The sequence below is a fragment of the Bos taurus genome, chromosome 5 (genome assembly GCF_002263795.3).
Source record: "Bos taurus isolate L1 Dominette 01449 registration number 42190680 breed Hereford chromosome 5, ARS-UCD2.0, whole genome shotgun sequence".
Taxonomy (NCBI): Eukaryota; Metazoa; Chordata; class Mammalia; order Artiodactyla; family Bovidae; genus Bos; species Bos taurus.
Genome location: NC_037332.1, coordinates 81,489,517 through 81,506,818, shown reverse-complemented (window position 1 = coordinate 81,506,818; position 17,302 = coordinate 81,489,517). Strand labels below are relative to the sequence as shown.

At 37.0% G+C, this 17,302-nt stretch overlaps 1 protein-coding gene across 14 annotated transcripts in view; it reads left to right on the top strand.

The window, feature by feature from the left end:
* Nucleotides 1-17,302, top strand: part of CCDC91 (coiled-coil domain containing 91) — a 394,283-nt gene that overhangs the window by 85,678 nt on the left and 291,303 nt on the right. For all 14 annotated transcript variants that reach the window (XM_024991854.2, NM_001193032.1, XM_059886497.1 and 11 more), the window contains exons 2-3: nt 2,228-2,270; nt 8,934-9,012. In XM_024991854.2, the coding sequence (XP_024847622.1) occupies nt 2,241-2,270; nt 8,934-9,012 (109 nt within the window). In that variant the 5' untranslated portion in view covers nt 2,228-2,240. The remainder of the gene's footprint in view (nt 1-2,227; nt 2,271-8,933; nt 9,013-17,302) is intronic.

Below are 17,302 nucleotides of genomic sequence, written 5' to 3'. Positions count from 1 at the left end.
AAAGGCTATTACTTTAAAATAATCTTTATTTCCCTAGTACTGTATTTTAAGAAACTCAGGACACGTTTGCCTGTTTAAAATATATTAATATTTCTTTGAAAATGCTGGATAACTTATCTGCATTTTAATATGTAATAGTTGCTGGGGTATGGAAAGCATCTGTGGTCACTAACATCTTCTTTTGTAGAGCTAAATAGTACTTAGGAAGCTGATGGTATTTGGTTGATTAACACAGGCAAACAAGCTGGAATGATTCTTAGGCATGGGTATTTGTTTTCAGATTTTCTGGTATCTTAACAAATAACTTATTGGTCTGTGTCATATGAAAACACATAGATGCATTACCCTAAAAATTCCATTCTTTTGAAACCAAATTATTTGGGTACAGTGTTTGCAGATGCTAAAAATAGCTTTTAATTGTCTCCTGAGATTCGTGGGACACATGGAAAAGACAAACTTGGTGTTTATAATTTGACTTGGTTAATTCTCAGTATCCATATCACTCTTCTTTCATAATTTCTTCATGAAAAATGTAATCACATACAGATTTCTACTCGCTTGCATCAGAATTAATGTGAATTCCATTTCAAACTAACCACCATCAAAAGTTTCTGAAAGTCTGGTTCATATTTTTTAAGTGTATGTGGATGATTTGCTTCGTTTTGATTTTTGGAGAAGTACATCTTTTGAAAATTTTTCATTAGATTGTTAAATTGTGGGTAATGGTGACAATACTGGTATTATATTCTGGTTAATTTAGTGTTGTCTATTTTTATAATGTATTGAATATTTCTATCTATATATTTCTTATAGTGTCATTGCCTACTGAGTTTCTGTGAAAATAAATTTTGTCTATTAAAATAAAACAATCCTGAGATTGCTTTTTACTGTTTACTTTTCTTTGACTATTTTTGAGTTTTAGTTTTCAAGGCATTAGTGTTAATTAATCCCATGGACAGTGGAGCCTGGCAGGCTGTGGTCCCTGGGGTTGCAAAGAGTTGAACATGACTGAGCACGCGCACACACAGTAGAAATTTTGGTGACAAGGTAAAGCATGACAACTGCTTTATCAGTCAGAGCAAAATGCCTTAGAAAATACCTTTAGACTTATTGCTTAGTATATACAGTTTAATTTGCTTAGCTGTTTTTGTTCTTTTTTTAGAAGTTGGAGATTTTCTGTAATGAAGTCCATCTTGTATTATTGAGTCAAGAAAGCTGTAATTAATATTTGAATGTGTCCACTTTTGAAAGATAGAAAAGGAAAACCAGTTATTGACCAGAGTGTGACTTCTGTCCACCAATTCACAATTCATTGTAAATTTAGTTTTGTTTTATATATATCACTCATTACTTGTTTTACCTTTCTAGATTTTTTAGATCTTTCATGGTTTGTTCGATGAAAGCATTTCCTTTTTCTTTTTTTTAAAGCTCCAGGCACTCATAGTTTTACCCTTTTATTTTTATAGTATGCATTTAGGACAAAATAAAGCATGCATTATCCCACTGCTTGTCTCGCTTACATATTTTAAGGGTAAAGAAGAGAGGTATTCTGGATATTTGCTTGTGTTTTTCTCTTCCCTGGTCTCCATGAATACATGACTTGATTTATCTTGATCAGCCTAGTAACTTGCTCCACATTTTTCCAAAAGTGCAAAGCAGTTTCAGCTAAAAATACACATATCAAAATGCTCCAGAAGTTGTGGCCACAGCTCAAAAATGCTGATCAATTTTGCAAATCTAAATCAACCTCGGCCATGAAACCAGGGGAAGAACCTTTGTGGTGTGGGACAGATTTCCAAAAATTCACCACAGTCCTGTTCTTAGCTGGAGTTTGTGCTGATGTTGCCAGACAACTGAGGAATAGATGCAAAAAGCAGGAAGCATTATTGAATTGAGCCCTAGTGCCAATTTGGGAAAAGCAAATTAAAATGTAAAAGAATATTTTTCCACTCCTGGCGTCTCAACACAAAATGGCAAAATACATGGTTGCTGAAAAAGTCACAGAAATTGTTAATATTGCCAGAATGGCTAATTTTGTCCAAAAAATCTCAGTCTTTTTGTGTTAAAAATGCATATGCATTTAGTTAAATCATTTTCTTAACCCAAATGAAATAGTTCTAATTTACAGATCAAAAAACCAAATCAAAATGTATATACCCTTAAGAGAGAGAAGTGTTCTGACATGAATGACTGTGTGTGGCCTGTTTCAATGTCTTTTGTTTTTCAGGTGCACTTAAAGAATGGATGATGATGATTTTGGTGGTTTTGAGGTATGTGCTATTTACCTTATTTTACTTACGTAATTAATTGTTTTAAATGTTTTATTAATCATTGATGTTCATGATCCTTTCTTGATCATTTTGAATGTAACTCTGGAATAAAAAAATGAAATACAGAAAAATTAAAATATATTCCCTCTGAAAGTTAAAATTGATTTATTATTATTGAACACTTGATCATACCCATAGGAATGTTTTAAATTGAGGTAATTAAGTGCTACTGGTGGAAGCACTAAAGAAGAGATTTGAGAAATTGTCAGCAGATGGTTCTGTTGGGATACATGTCTATTAGGAAATACTTGTGAGATGAGGGATGAGTGTTGAAGATCTGTGACATATTTTCATGTTTATACCTGTAATGAGTTGATTTAATGTATTAAGTACATCACCTTTTGGTGGCTTACAGAGCTAATTAGTGTGTTTGTGTTGTTAGATTATTCTCTCAGGTTTTAGTTGGATGCTTTGTAAGGAAATTGTTAACTGAAGAAGCCCTGTCTTTTCCCTAATCCTTTTCAGTGTGTGTTCATTTTATTGAAATATTTTGTAACCCAGTTATTTTTATGGAGCCAGTATAGTCTTGCAGGAAAATCTCTGGATTAGGAGTCAAGATGCCTGAGCTCAAGTCCTGGAACTACCATCAAGTGAGCTCTGTGATTTTTTTTTTAAGAAAGACTTTTATCTAGTTTGGAACTTGTGAAAAGGAGATTGTTAAAGATAGTGACTGTAATTGATGACATTACAATAGGAGAAATGAGACATTAGTATATATTCAGTGTTCTGAATGTCATGAAAGAATGGTATGAGTTTATTTTAGGTTAGGATCAGTTGCTCTCCTGTTGCTCTCTGTTAATATGGAAATAATCAGAATATGAATTTATCTATTTTCTGCATTTCATCTAAAACTTTTTGTTTAGCACATTGATATGCTTTCTGCATTTGCTTTAGTATTTTGGGTTGTTGGGTGACTGAATCTTATTATGTTTCTTGATTTATTTTATCAGAGAACTAAGAGTAGATAGTATTCTGTAGAGTAACAGTTATACTTCAGTGTATATTCAATGGATCTATTCCTTTGAATGTTACACAGGTACAATGCTAACCAACCATTCCAATTGAATTATGGTTGCTGGGATTCTTTCTACATTCTGTTGTAGAAATATGAAAGGTTTCTATCCTTGGGTATAGAAACCTTTCTGGGAGGAGACATTTGAAGATCAGTTAAATACATTATGTTTCTTTACTCCTAGATACTTTAGTGTGTGTTAATATTTCCTAAGAATAAGGATATTCTTTTGCTTAACAACAGTACAGTTATCAATGTCAGTGAATTAAGCATTGATGGAATATTCTGAAATGATTTTTAATACAGTTAAAAAATAATTGTATTGTGATTTTAGAAGTATTTTTAGTGCAGAAAATTTGAAAAAGGACTAATAGCCAAATGCATAAAAATTGCCACTCGAAAACCTTGTTTTAATTTGTTTTTTGTCTTTCTTACCTTTTTTCTAGATAAATACATAGTTTTTTATAGACAAGTACTATCTGTATTTTTTATGTGAACATGTTTTAGATGTTATTAAGATTTTTTTTTTCTAAAACATTTTTAATGATTCTAGAGAATTCCCATATACGAGTAAAAGATGATTTATTTAATCAGGTTTCTGGTAAATGTTTAGATTGTATCCAGTGATTGTCTAAGTAACCTTTTGGTATACATCCTTTTGGGTAAAATTTTACAATTATATGTTTAGGATGAATTCTTAGAAATGGAATGTCTAGGTTAAGGAATATGCAGTATTTTTATTTTATTTTTTTGGCCTTCCCTCATGACTTGTGGGGCTTCCCAGGTGGTCAGATCAGATCAGATCAGATCAGTCCCTCAGTTGTGTGCGACTCTTTGAGACCCCATGAATCGCAGCATGCCAGGCCTTCCTGTCCATCACCAACTCCTGGAGTTCACTCAGACTCACGTCCATCTAGTCAGTGATGCCATATAGCCATCTTATCCTCTGTTGTTCCCTTCTCTTCTTGCCCCCAATCCCTCCCAGCATCAGAGTCTTTTCCAATGAGTCAACTCTTCGCATGAGGTGGCCAAAGTACTGGAGTTTCAGCTTTAGCATCAGTCCTTCCAAAGAAATCCCAGGGCTGATCTCCTTCAGAATGGACTGGTTGGATCTCCTTGCAGTCCAAGGGACTGTCAAGAATCTTCTCCAACACCACAGTTCAGAAGCATCAATTCTTCGGTGCTCAGCCTTCTTCACAGTCCAACTCTCACAGCTGTACATGACCACAGGAAAAACCATAGCCTTGACTAGATGAACCTTTGTTGGCAAAGTAATGTCTCTGCTTTTCAATATGCTATCTAGGTTGGTCATAACTTTCCTTCCAAGGAGTAAGTGTCTTTTAATTTCATGGCTGCAGTCACCATCTACAGTGATTTTGGAGCCCAGACAAATAAAGTCTGACACTGTTTCCACTGTTTCCCCATCTATTTGCCATGAAGTGATGGGACCGGATGCCATCATCTTTGTTTTCTGAATGTTGAGCTTTAAGCCAACTTTTTCACTCTCCACTTTCACTTTCATCACTTTCATCAAGAGGCTTTGAGTTCCTCTTCACTTTCTGCCATAAGGGTGGTGTCATCTGCATATCTGAGGTTATTGATATTTCTCCCGGCAGTCTTGATTCCAGCTTGTGTTTCTTCCAGTCCAGCGTTTCTCATGATGTACTCTGCATATAAGTTAAATAAGCAGGGTGACAATATACAGCCTTGATGAACTCCTTTTCCTATTTGGAACCAGTCTGTTGTTCCATGTCCAGTTCTAACTGTTGCTTCCTGACCTGCATACAAATTTCTCAAGAGGCAGATCAGGTAGTTTGGTATTCCCATCTCTTTCAGAATTTTCCACAGTTTATTGTGATCCACACAGTCAAAGGCTTTGGCATAGTCAGTAAAGCAGAAATAGATGCTTTTCTGAAATTCTCTTGCTTTTTCCATGATCCAGCGGATGTTGGCAATTAGATCTCTGGTTCCTCTGCCTTTTCTAAAACCAGGTTGAACATCAGGAAGTTCACGGTTCACATATTGCTGAAGCCTGGCTTGGAGAATTTTGAGCATTACTTTACTAGCATGTGAGATGAGTGCAATTGTGCGGTAGTTTGAGCATTCTTTGGCATTGCTTTTCTTTGGGATTGGAATGAAAACGGACCTTTTCCAGTCCTGTGGCCACTGCTGAGTTTTCCAAATTTGCTGGCATATTGAGTGCAGCACTTGACAGCATCATCTTTCAGGATTTGGAATAGCTCAACTGGAATTCCATCACCTCCACTAGCTTTGTTCATAGTGATGCTTTCTAAGGCCTACTTGACTTCACATTCCAGGATGTCTGTCTCTAGGTCAGTGATCACACCATCGTGATTATCTGGGTCGTGAAGATCTTTTTTGTACAGTTCTTCTGTGTATTCTTGCCATCTCTTCTTAATATCTTCTGCTTCTGTTAGGTCCATACCGTTTCTGTCCTTTATCGAGCCCATCTTTGTATGAAATGTTCCTTTGGAATCTCTGATTTTCTTGAAGAGATCCCTAGTCTTTCCCATTCTGTTGTTTTCCTCTATTTCTTTGCATTGATCGCTGAAGAAGGCTTTCTTATCTCTTCTTGCTATTCTTTGGAACTCTGCATTCAGATGTTTATATCTTTCCTTTTCTCCTTTGCTTTTCACTTCTCTTCTTTTCACAGCTATTTGTAAGGCCTCCCCAGACAGCCATTTTGCTTTTTTGCATTTCTTTTCCATGACGATGGTCTTGATCCCTGTCTCCTGTATAATATCACGAACCTCAGTCCATAGTTCATCAGGCACTCTATCTATCAGATCTAGGCCCTTAAATCTATTTCTCATTTCCACTGTATAATCATAAGGGATTTGATTTAGGTCATACTTGAATGGTCTAGTGGTTTTCCCTACTTTCTTCAGTTTAAGTCTGAATTTGGCAATAAGGAGTTCATGGTCTGAGCCACAGTCAGCTCCTGGTCTTGTTTTTGCTGACTGTATAGAGCTTCTCCATCTTTGGCTGCAAAGAATATAATCAATCTGATTTCGGTGTTGACCATCTGGTGATGTCCAGGAGTCTTCTCTTGTGTTGTTGGAAGAGGGTATTTGTTATGACCAGTGAATTTTCTTGGCAAAACTCTATTAGTCTTTGCCCTGCTTCATTCCGTATTCCAAGGCCAAATTTGCCTGTTACTCCAGGTGTTTCTTGACTTCCTACTTTTGCATTCCAGTCCCCTATAATGAAAAGGACATCTTTTTTGGGTGTTAGTTCTAAAAGGTCTTGTAGGTCTTCGTAGAACCGTTCAACTTCAGCTTCTTCAGCGTTACTGGTTGGGGCATAGACTTGGATTACTGTGATATTGAATGGTTTGACTTGGAAATGAACACAGATCATTCTGTCGTTTTTGAGATTGCATCCAAATACTGCATTTCAGACTCCTGTTGACCATGACGGCCACTCCATTTCTTCTGAGGGATTCCTGCCCTCAGTAGTAGATATAATGGTCATCTGAGTTAAATTCACCCATTCCAGTCCATTTCAGTTCGCTGATTCCTAGAATGTCGACATTCACTCTTGCCATCTCTTGTTTGACCACTTCCAATTTGCCTTGATTCATGGACCTGACATTCCAAGTTCCTGTGCAGTATTGCTCTTTACAGCATCGGACCTTGCTTCTATCACCAGTCAACATCCACAGCTGGGTATTGTTTTTGCTTTGGCTCCATCCCTTCATTCTTTCTGGAGTTATTTCTCCACTGATCTCCAGGAGCATATTGGGCACCTACTGACGTGGGGAGTTCCTCTTTCAGTATCCTATCATTTTGCCTTTTCATACTGTTCATGGGGTTCTCAAGGCAAGAATACTGAAGTGGTTTGCCATTCCCTTCTCTAGTGGACCACATTCTGTCAGATCTCTCTACCATGACCTGTCCGTCTTGGGTTGCCCCACGGGCATGGCTTAGTTTCATTGAGTTAGACAAGGCTGTGGTCCTAGTGTGATTAGATTGACTAGTTTTCTGTGAGTATGGTTTCAGTGTGTTTTCCCTCTGATGCCCTCTTGCAACACCTACCATCTTACTCGGGTTTCTCTTATCTTGGGCACGGGGTATCTCTTCACGGCTGCTCCAGCAAAGTGCAGCCATTGCTCCTTACCTTGGACGAGGGGTATCTCCTCACCGCCACCCTTCCTGACCTTCAACTTGGGATAGCTCCTCTAGGCCCTCCTGTGCCCGCGCAGCCATGGCTCCTTGGATGTGGAGTTGGTCCTCCCGGCCACTGCCCTTGGCCTCGGGAGTGGGGGCAGTATTGGTAAATAATCCACCTGCCATGGCAGAAGACTAAGAAAAGTGGGTTCGATCCCTGGGTTGGAAAGATTGCCTTGAGAAGGGCATGGCAACTCACTCTAGTAGTTTTGCCTGGAGAATCCCACGGACAGAGGAGCCTAGCAGGCTACAGTCCATTGGATCACAGAGTCGGACATGACTGAAGTGACTTAGCACAGTTTTCATAGTTTGTAGAGAGTAGCTTCTCTCACTTCAACATCACTTAACTCCTGTGGCAGATTCCCTCAATTGACTTGTCAATTGCCCAATTGACTGTCTTTTTGGCTGACAACTCAATGCAGAATCCAAGTTGAAATTCTGGCCCTTTTTTTCCAATAGCAATTTTCCTGTGACCTGAACACTTAAGAGAGAGAAAACTCTGCACTCTTACCCACAAACTCAAAATTCAGTAATTGGCTGTCTCATAGTTTAAAACTATTTAAAATGAGGGTTTAATTTAAATGTCAGGTTTAGGAATTTTCTAAATGTTGAATGCTGGTAAGTCCAGCTGGTATATTATTAAAGTGAAAGTGAAAGATGCTCAGTCGTGTCTGACTCTTTGTGACCCCATGGACTATACAGGGAATTCTCCAGGCCAGAATACTGGAGTGGGTAGCCTTTCCCTTCTCCAGGGGATCTTCCCAACCCAGAGATCCAACCCAGGTCTCCCGCATTGCAGGCGAATTCTTTACCAGCTGAGCCACAAGGGAAGCCTGGCATATTATTAAAGCTATGGGTAAATCTTGTTTCTTTAATCTCTTTTTGATCTTGTGATAATTAAATAACAAGATTTAGTGTCTATTTTTGAAGAAAAATAATGTATTTTTCTTATATACATTGGTAAATATTGCAGGTTCAGAAATGAAACTGTGAGGATATGTAAAATAAAATTTCATTGACAGGAAGTATATCTGAGTAAGAAGGAAAATTTTACTCAAGGACAGAGCACAAGCACTGGGGGCAGTGACTAGTGGTTGGAGGTGGTAGCACTGAAGACTGAAAAACAATTTAGTATTCAGAGGAAATTTGAAAATGTGTAGTGTATTACAGCAGAGAAGGCAATGGCGACCCACTCCAGTGTTCTTGCCTGGAGAATCCCTGGTGGGCTGCCCTCTATGGGGTCGCACAGAGTCGGACACTACTGAAGCGACTCAGCAGCAGCAGCAGCAGCAGCAGCAGTGTATTACAGAGAATTACGCTTGTAGAATTGGGAGGCTTAATTGCTTAAATAACATTTCTACTTTTCAGATTTTCTAAAATAATTTTGCCTTCGTTTTACAGGCAGCAGAGATTTTTGATGGTGGAAATGGGGAAACCCAAACTACATCTCCTGCCATTCCTTGGGCTGCTTTTCCTGCAGGTAGTATAGAGTAACTTCGAATGTTTTTCTTATTCAGTACTTTTGTCTTTCTTTTGAAAGCACCTTTCTACCTTTGCACTTTGCCTTCTTTGATCTGATAAATGGAATGACCCAAATTTAACCTAGTTTTTTGCATAACTAATTGTGAATTGCATAACAAATTCTGAAATGGTGGCTTGAGGCATGATTCCAAAAATGATACCATCAGCATTAAAATGAAATTAAAGTGCAATTTGAATTTCCAAATTTGTTTTAGTTTTAGAAAGGTGAGATGCCAAGTAATTTTTTTAGAGTGTTCATTAATTATAGACTTCTTAATATTCTAAAGATTATTTGTCATCCCCCACAGTATTTAAATTTAGAAGTATTTCTATAGGAAAATCATTCAAAAATATTAAGAATTAAGCCATCTAAGAAATGAAATACAAAAATAAATTCCATTATTGAGAAGTATTTTGTGGAAGACCTAATGTTCAGTATTAATATAATTCATGTCTAAATATTATTTTGTGTTTTCTTTTTTTCTGCCAAATTATTGTAAAGTCAGGAGTCAAAGATGAAAATATTCTTTAACAGGTCTGTCTCAGATTATTAGAATTATTCATTTTACAAATATTTCTGAGTACCTTTTATGCATGAGACACTATGCAGACATGTCCTTTACTTCAAGGAAAGACAAGGCAAGCATGTGTATATATGTAACATGAAGCAGATTTGTGATTTGGGAAGAATGATGATTTTGTTGTCCATTCCTTTAGCAAATGTTACTTCATGCCTCAAATGAGTCAAGTATGGTCCTTGAAACTGGTTATATATCGTCTATCTGGGCTTTGAAGGATGAATTTAATCTCAATAGGCAGAGATAAGAATGGAGACAGATTTTGAAGGGAGAAAAATGCATGGAATAAAGGTGTAAATGTGGAAAAGAGAATGGCACTGTTGGGATGCTCATTCTTGTTTGAGGGGTATAAGTATTGTTTCCTTTGCCTCAAATTGCTCATCTTTTTCCTACTGCTGCTCTCCCCCACATCCTTGCCATATAGACTCATGTATGTTTTATGTATTGTTTCTTACTTTATTCTTTCTTTTTCTGGGAAGTTTTCCCAGAGAACCTTCTCCCATCTACATGTACCTGTTTTCTGACTTTCATGTTAGACTGTAAGTTATGTAAGGCTACATCTGTTTGTTCTGTTGTTATGTTTTAAATGCTGAACATAGTACCTGGATTGTACTTGGTCCTATAATTAAAGAAAAAAATGAGTGAATGAATGAATAAGTAACTGAATAAATGCCTTGACTAGGGTGAGAGCAGGAGGGGGGTAGGAAGACTAGATAATATATTTACATAATGGTTGAGGATTTTCAGCATGCCATTATGTATTTGTTTATTGTGAATTAGGTAGGGCAGCTGCATTCTTCCCATTGTTCAGATAATGAAATGATAGCTTATGAAAGTTTTGGAGTCTGATACAGATAAATATTTTTAGGCATGAAATCTAGACTTTCAGGTTCTTGTTTCAGCATATTGTCAGGAACTCTGTCTTTTGAGAAAAGCATCAGCAGGACTGTCTGTCTGACTGATTGCATGTTTGGGTGAAGGAGGAGTCAGAGTTGATTTTTAAGGTTACAAGACTTGGTTCTAAAAAGGATAGTATTACCATGAAAGAAATAGAGAATTTAAAAGAGTTGGTTTGGGACAGTACGAGGCCTTAATTAATTTGTCTTAGACATGTTTATTTAAAGTACCTAGAGTTCAGGATAAAGATGGACTGGAGGTCTTGATTTGGGAGTTTTCCCGCTGATATGACAGTTGAAGTTGTAGGAGATCAGAGTGGGAAGCCGCATATAGAAAGAATGGAGTTAAGTAGAGAAATTTAGATGCCCATAGTTAGGGAACAGGAGGAAAAAAAGAGACTTGAGAAATAAGGAGAGTATGGAATAGTGCAACACAAATATCAGACATAGAACATTTCAAATGGTTTTGTAAATAGTGAGTGAGTTGGCCTAGTGTGCCTAGTGATTAGTCTGCTATAGGGCTGGCGGTCAGTTAGAGGATGATTTCCTTATAGCAACTGGGATAATTTGCCTCTGAGACTATCTGTTTTAGCCTTCAATACTGTCAATCAAAGGAGGTACCTAGGGACATGCATTTTTCTGTAATATTAGCATCATTTACTTAGTGGGATCTTTTAAAATACTGGATTATGTGCAGTGCTGATAATAAAATTTAAAAATTGCAGAGTAAATGAAATGCACATGTTGCTTCTTCACACAGATTATTATCTCTAGGCCCATCCCTCCTTATGCTGAGGCAGCTAATTAGTGATATATCTCTATGCACTGAAGAAGGCAATGGCACCCCACTCCAGTACTCTTGCCTGGAAAATCCCATGGACAGAGGAGCCTGGAAGACTGCAGTCCATGGGGTCGCTGAGGGTCAGACACCACTGAGCGGCTTCACTTTCACTTTTCACTTTCATGCATTGGAAAAGGAAATGGCAACCCTCTCCAGTGTTCTTGCCTGGAGAATCCCAGGGACAGGGGAGCCTGGTGGGCTGCCATCTATGGGGTCGCACAGAGTCAGACACGACTGAAGTGACTTAGCAGCAGCAGCAGCAGTTCTATGCACTTCCTTAATCATAGGAGTTGGAGAATGTAGGATGTGAATGAATATGAAATTATGAATTTCCTTTTTTCTTCTTGCCTTTACTTTTAGTAAAACTGTGATGAATATTGCCTCATTTCAGTAAAAGTTATTCAGTGAGAATTGGTGTAAAATTTAAAGACTCAAGAGAGTTTTCTGTAACAGGTTAACCTGGGGTATCCTCTAATGCACATTAATGAAGTCTCATTTATGTACAGTTGCAAAGGTCCCCTGGAGGAGGAAATGGCAACCCACTCCAGTATGCCTAGAGAATCCCATGGACAGAAGAGCCTGGTGGGCTACAGTCCATGGGGTCACAAAAAGTCAGACATGACCGAACGACTAGTGTTATACTGCTATTCAGTGAGAAGAATTGCCTCAAGCATTTTCCTCTCTCCTTCATAGCCTTACACTCTAGCTTGTCTCCCTGGCTGTTGTTTGAAGCCTATGAATCAAACTGTGCTCTACATTATGTTTCTAGATGATGTCTGCTACTGTTTGCCATTGCTTCTGGTTGTCATACCTGCCCTCATCCCCTGTCTGCTTACTTCTTATTTTTCTTGTAAAAAAAAAGTACAGTTCTCACTGAATTTGTTCCATTTCTCATAATTGCTTCTTGGTCTGAGCTACTGTATCATGTTTTTTCTGTCTCATTTCCTTGGCCCTTGTCATATACCTGTGCCTTTTAAAATTTATAAATAATAAAAATGGAATATTTTTCATTATATGTATTTAACCACAATTTTAAAAAAGAACTGACTCATTTGAAAAGACTCTGATGCTGGGAAAGATTGAAGGCAGGAGGAGAAGGGGATGACAGAGGATGAGATGGTTGGATGGCATCACCGACTCAATGGACGTGAGTTCGAGTAAACTCCAGGAGTTGGTGATGGACAGGGAGGCCTGGCATGCTGCAGTCCATGGGGTCGCAAAGAGTCAGACACGACTGAGTGGCTGAACTGAACTGAATTAATGATTTATTGGAATATATTTGATCTACAGTGTTGTGTTAGTTTCTGCCGTACAGCAAAGCAGATCAATTATACATATACATATTGATATATCCACTCTTTTTTAGATTCTGTTCCCATATAAATCATTGCAGAGTAATGAATAGAGTTTCCTATGGTATACAGTAGGTTCTTATTACTCACCTATTTTATATATAGTAGTACATATATATCAATCCCAATTTCCCAATTTATCCCTTTCTCCACCATATTAATCAGTTTTGTGTCCAATTCAGTATTTTTAGTTATATTTATATTGTTGTGCAACTATCTCTAGAACTTTTTCATTTGTAAAACTGAAACTCTTTAGCCATTAAACAATAACTACCCAATTTCCCCTCCCCTCAGCCTCTGTCAACTCCCATTCTACTTTCTATCTCTATGGATTTGACTACTCTGGATATCTCATATAAATAGAATCATCTAGTATTTTCCTTTTTGTGACCAGTTTATGTTACTTTAGCATGATACATTCTCAAGTTTCATCCATGCAGTAGCATGCATCAGAATTTCCTGCCTTTCTAAGCCTAAATAATATTCCAGTGTATGTACCGACTACATTTTGTTTATGTGTTCATTTGTCCATGGACACTTAATTGCTTCCTTTGGCTATTGTAAATAATGCTGCCTTGGACATTGGTGTACTAATACTTTTAAAAATACCAGTTTTTCAATATGACATTCATCTCTGCATGTCTACTTTAGTCTAAGCCTTGGAGGGCAGGGACTATGTTTTAAGTTTTTTTGAATCCTAATTACCTAGTATAGCATTGTGCCTTGCTAATGAACAGTGCTTGGTAATTGTTTCTTGATAATGAGTAGAGCAGATTTACTTTCAAGTAACTCTTTTTGATTATTTTAATTCTTTGAGACTATTTAAATCGCCTGTCAATTGCAAGTTAAAGGAAGGCAAACTTAAGTTTTCCTTAAAAATTATAGTAATCTAGAAAAAAACACCTGGAAATCTTAGATAATTATTCAAGGATGGTTAACAAGTTGTTTCGTCTGGAGCTCGGCTAACTTTCCTGGTCATTCCCCATTTAGACAAATAACCTGGGGATAATGATTAACAAGAGTAGCCACAGATTCTCAGAAAGTGAACAGCTATTTAGGTATTTTTCTATTCTAATTTTCTCCCCTGGTCCTACAGTGTGTTGGCAGGTAACAGTAGAGGACAGCATCAGTTAGGCTAAATTTTAGTTCAAGATAGTAGGAGTATAGAAGCAATAATAATAGTATCCAGTGCTTTTACCTCCTTTTAAAAATATTATTTTTCTAATGTTTTCCCAAAGAAAAGTCATTCCAGATTTTGCATATCATATGATATCAGTAAGTTTTTGAATTGGCTTCTTTTAAGAACTATACTTTTTAGAAAAACAAATTTTTGGCTGAGGAATCTATTTTTTCAAAATCATTTTTGAGCAATTAACTGTCTTTTGTAAGTTTTTAGAAGACTGGTAATACTCTGCTTTTTAGTAAAGTAACTTTTTGAAATGAATGTCTATCTTCGAAATGAATGTCTAGCTTTTGATATATATATGTTTGTGTTCCTTTATACAAATGCAAATGTATACACACACACACACACACACACACACACACACGTGTAGACATATACTCCACTTTTACCTTCATTGCAGATTACCTTTCCTACCATACTCTTTTGAAGGAAGGATTTTATCTTTACTTGACCTTGCGAACTCTAAAAACATTAGACTGTTAGTCTTAGTTTGGCTTTTGTATATTTTTGATGATGCTTTCTGAATTCAGCAGACTCAAAGTTACAGAATCCATGATGTTTATTTAAATTATTTAACTTGTTTGTTCATTCATTCACTAATATACTCATTTATCACGTTTGAAAATATAGTGTATATCTGACACAAAGTGCCATGTGCCATGGACCAGCTTATGCCACTTTCAGTGATACCATATGAAACGAGTCATCTCAAAGGACGAGATGTTCTGTGAAATGTAATGTTAGTACTGGCAAGTGCTTTTATAAATAACTTTAGCTTCAAATCTATGATAGAGGTTGCATGAAAAGTATATTAGGTCAGAAAGTATCATCACGATGCCGTTGTATTCAATGTGGGTGGTGCTGTTTCAGAGGCAAATGACTGCACTTTTTTACTCTTAACCGTATAAATGCAAATTGCCTAGAAGGTGAGGTCCAAGGCAAAACCTTGAATACTTTTCTTTCCAATATGTTTCCAAGTTCCTTGCAGTGCTACACAGACCACATTAGAATGCATTGACCATCAAAGGTAAAAGCACATGGTCCAGATAGATACTTTAATCCAAATTAGCTCCTTCAAAACAGTGTATATAGGAAGCAACTAAACTGTCTTTCATAAGCTGACTCTTTAGAAGGAATAATGGGAGTTGGACCAGCAGATGTTGAACCGAATAACTTAGATGTGGTTCACTTTGCATCTGGAGCTATTTGCATACAAAGCCAACAGGAAAGTTCAAACATTTTTCTCAAGACATTGGCAGAAAGAAACCTGGAAGACAGATGCCTTTTTGATTTCATGGTTCAGTTTTTCCATTCTCCATTCTCCTGGCCAGGAAAACCTAGGACAACAAATCGGTTCTTTTATTAATATCCCATTACTCTCCTTGCTAACCCTGTTTTTCCAGTAGAATCTGTGTTACGCATCTATAAGAACTCAGAACCTGAGTCCACACATTTTTTGTTTGATAAAAAGTTGTGATATTTTCTTTCAGATTAATCTGTGGTTTACACACAGGGATAGTAAATATTAACTGAATTTATTGGTCTGATCTATCTTTGAGGTAAAATTTGAAGATGACTTATTACATGTTCACCTACTGTATTATAATAGGCAGTATTGGTGATGTTTGAGAACTTTCCATTGCTTCTACTTTATATCCAAATTGGATATTTTTTGCCAGGACATCGACTGGATTTCAATTGTAGTGTAGTAATTTTGTAATATTGTTACACTGGGTGTTTGAATGGAAGGTTGCCAGTTAGCTTCTTTTTGCTCTTGTATTTTTTTCTTACCTCCCTAGACTTTTAACTCACCTTTATTTTTTCTGAAGTCAACTTAATTAATGAGGACTAAAATGATTAGCTTCTATAGAGGTATGAATTATTCCTGTACATATATTAGGCCTTATGTGGATTTTCAGTAATTTGTACAACTTTTGTCTTCATTAATGCATATAATAAGAATATAATAGTGATATTTATTAGGACCTTGAAGATTAGGTTTGTAATGTGGTTTAGAATCCATTATCTCTGACACTGAATGAGGAGTCTGGTTTTTTACGTTTAGCTAACTGTGTAACTTCTCTGAAACTCACTTACTTAATCTATAAATTGAAGGACTAGATGATATCTAAATGTTCTTCCAGAGTTTGAGCTCCACGTTTATTTCTAATTTTTTTCTGATTATAGTGTCTGTGATATGAGTAGCTTCCAGTAGGTGAATCATGATACCTCATTTTAACTGCATGGTCCCATTGACACAGTGCTGATCTCATTACACTTAATCTAAAAACATAGCTGTAAATCTAGAACACATATGTCACTATAAAGAATTATAATACTGAAGAGAAACTTTTCTATGTATTTTAATTATTATCAGTTATTGTTTAAACTGATTTATTTTCTGGTATTTTATGGTACAGTCTGTATCTCTTTTATCTGATTCTGAGCTTGCTTATTAAAAAGACAGTGGTTTCAGCAAAGGAAACTGTAAGGAAGATGAAAAGACAACTCTCAGAATGGGAGAAATTAATTGCAAATGAAGCAACTGAGAGAGGATTAATGGCCAAAATATAAAAGCAGCTCATACAGCTCAACATTAGAAAAACAAACAACCTAATCAAAAAATGGGCAGAAGATGTCAACAGACATTTCTCCAAAGAAGCTATGCAGGTGGTTAATAAACACATGAAAAAATGCTCAAAATTGCTTATTATTAGAGAAAAACAAATCAAAACTACAATGAGGTGTCACCTCTGGTCAGATTCTCCATCATCAAAAAATCTAAACAATAAATGCTGGTGTGAATGTGGAGAAAATGGTGTGTGGCAGGGGGCGGAAATCCTCTTGTACAGTTGATGGGAATGTAAATTGATATAACCACTATAGAGAGCAGTATGGAGATTTCTTAAAAAAACTAGCAATGTGATGTGGCAGTCCCACTACTGGGCATATACCCTGTTCAGTTCAGTTCAGTTACTCAGTCGTGTCCGACTCTTTGTGACCCCATGGACAGCAGTACCCTGAGAAAACCACAATTCTGAAAGACACGTGTACGCTGGTGTTCATTGCAACACTATTTACAATAGCCAGGACATGGAAGCAATCTAGATGTCCATTGGCAGATGAAAGGATAAAGACGTTGTGGTGCATATATACAGTGGAATATTATTCAGCCGTAAAAAAACAAATTTTAATCAGTTCCAATGAGGTAAATGAACCTCTAGTGTGTTATATCAGTTCAGTTCAGTTCAGTCGCTCAGTCGTGTCCAACTCTTTGCGACCCCATGCATTGCAGCATGCCAGGCCTACCTGTCCATCATCAACTCCTGGAGTTCACCCAAACTCATGTCCATCGAGTCGGTGATGCCATCCAGCCATCTCATCCTCTGTCCTCCC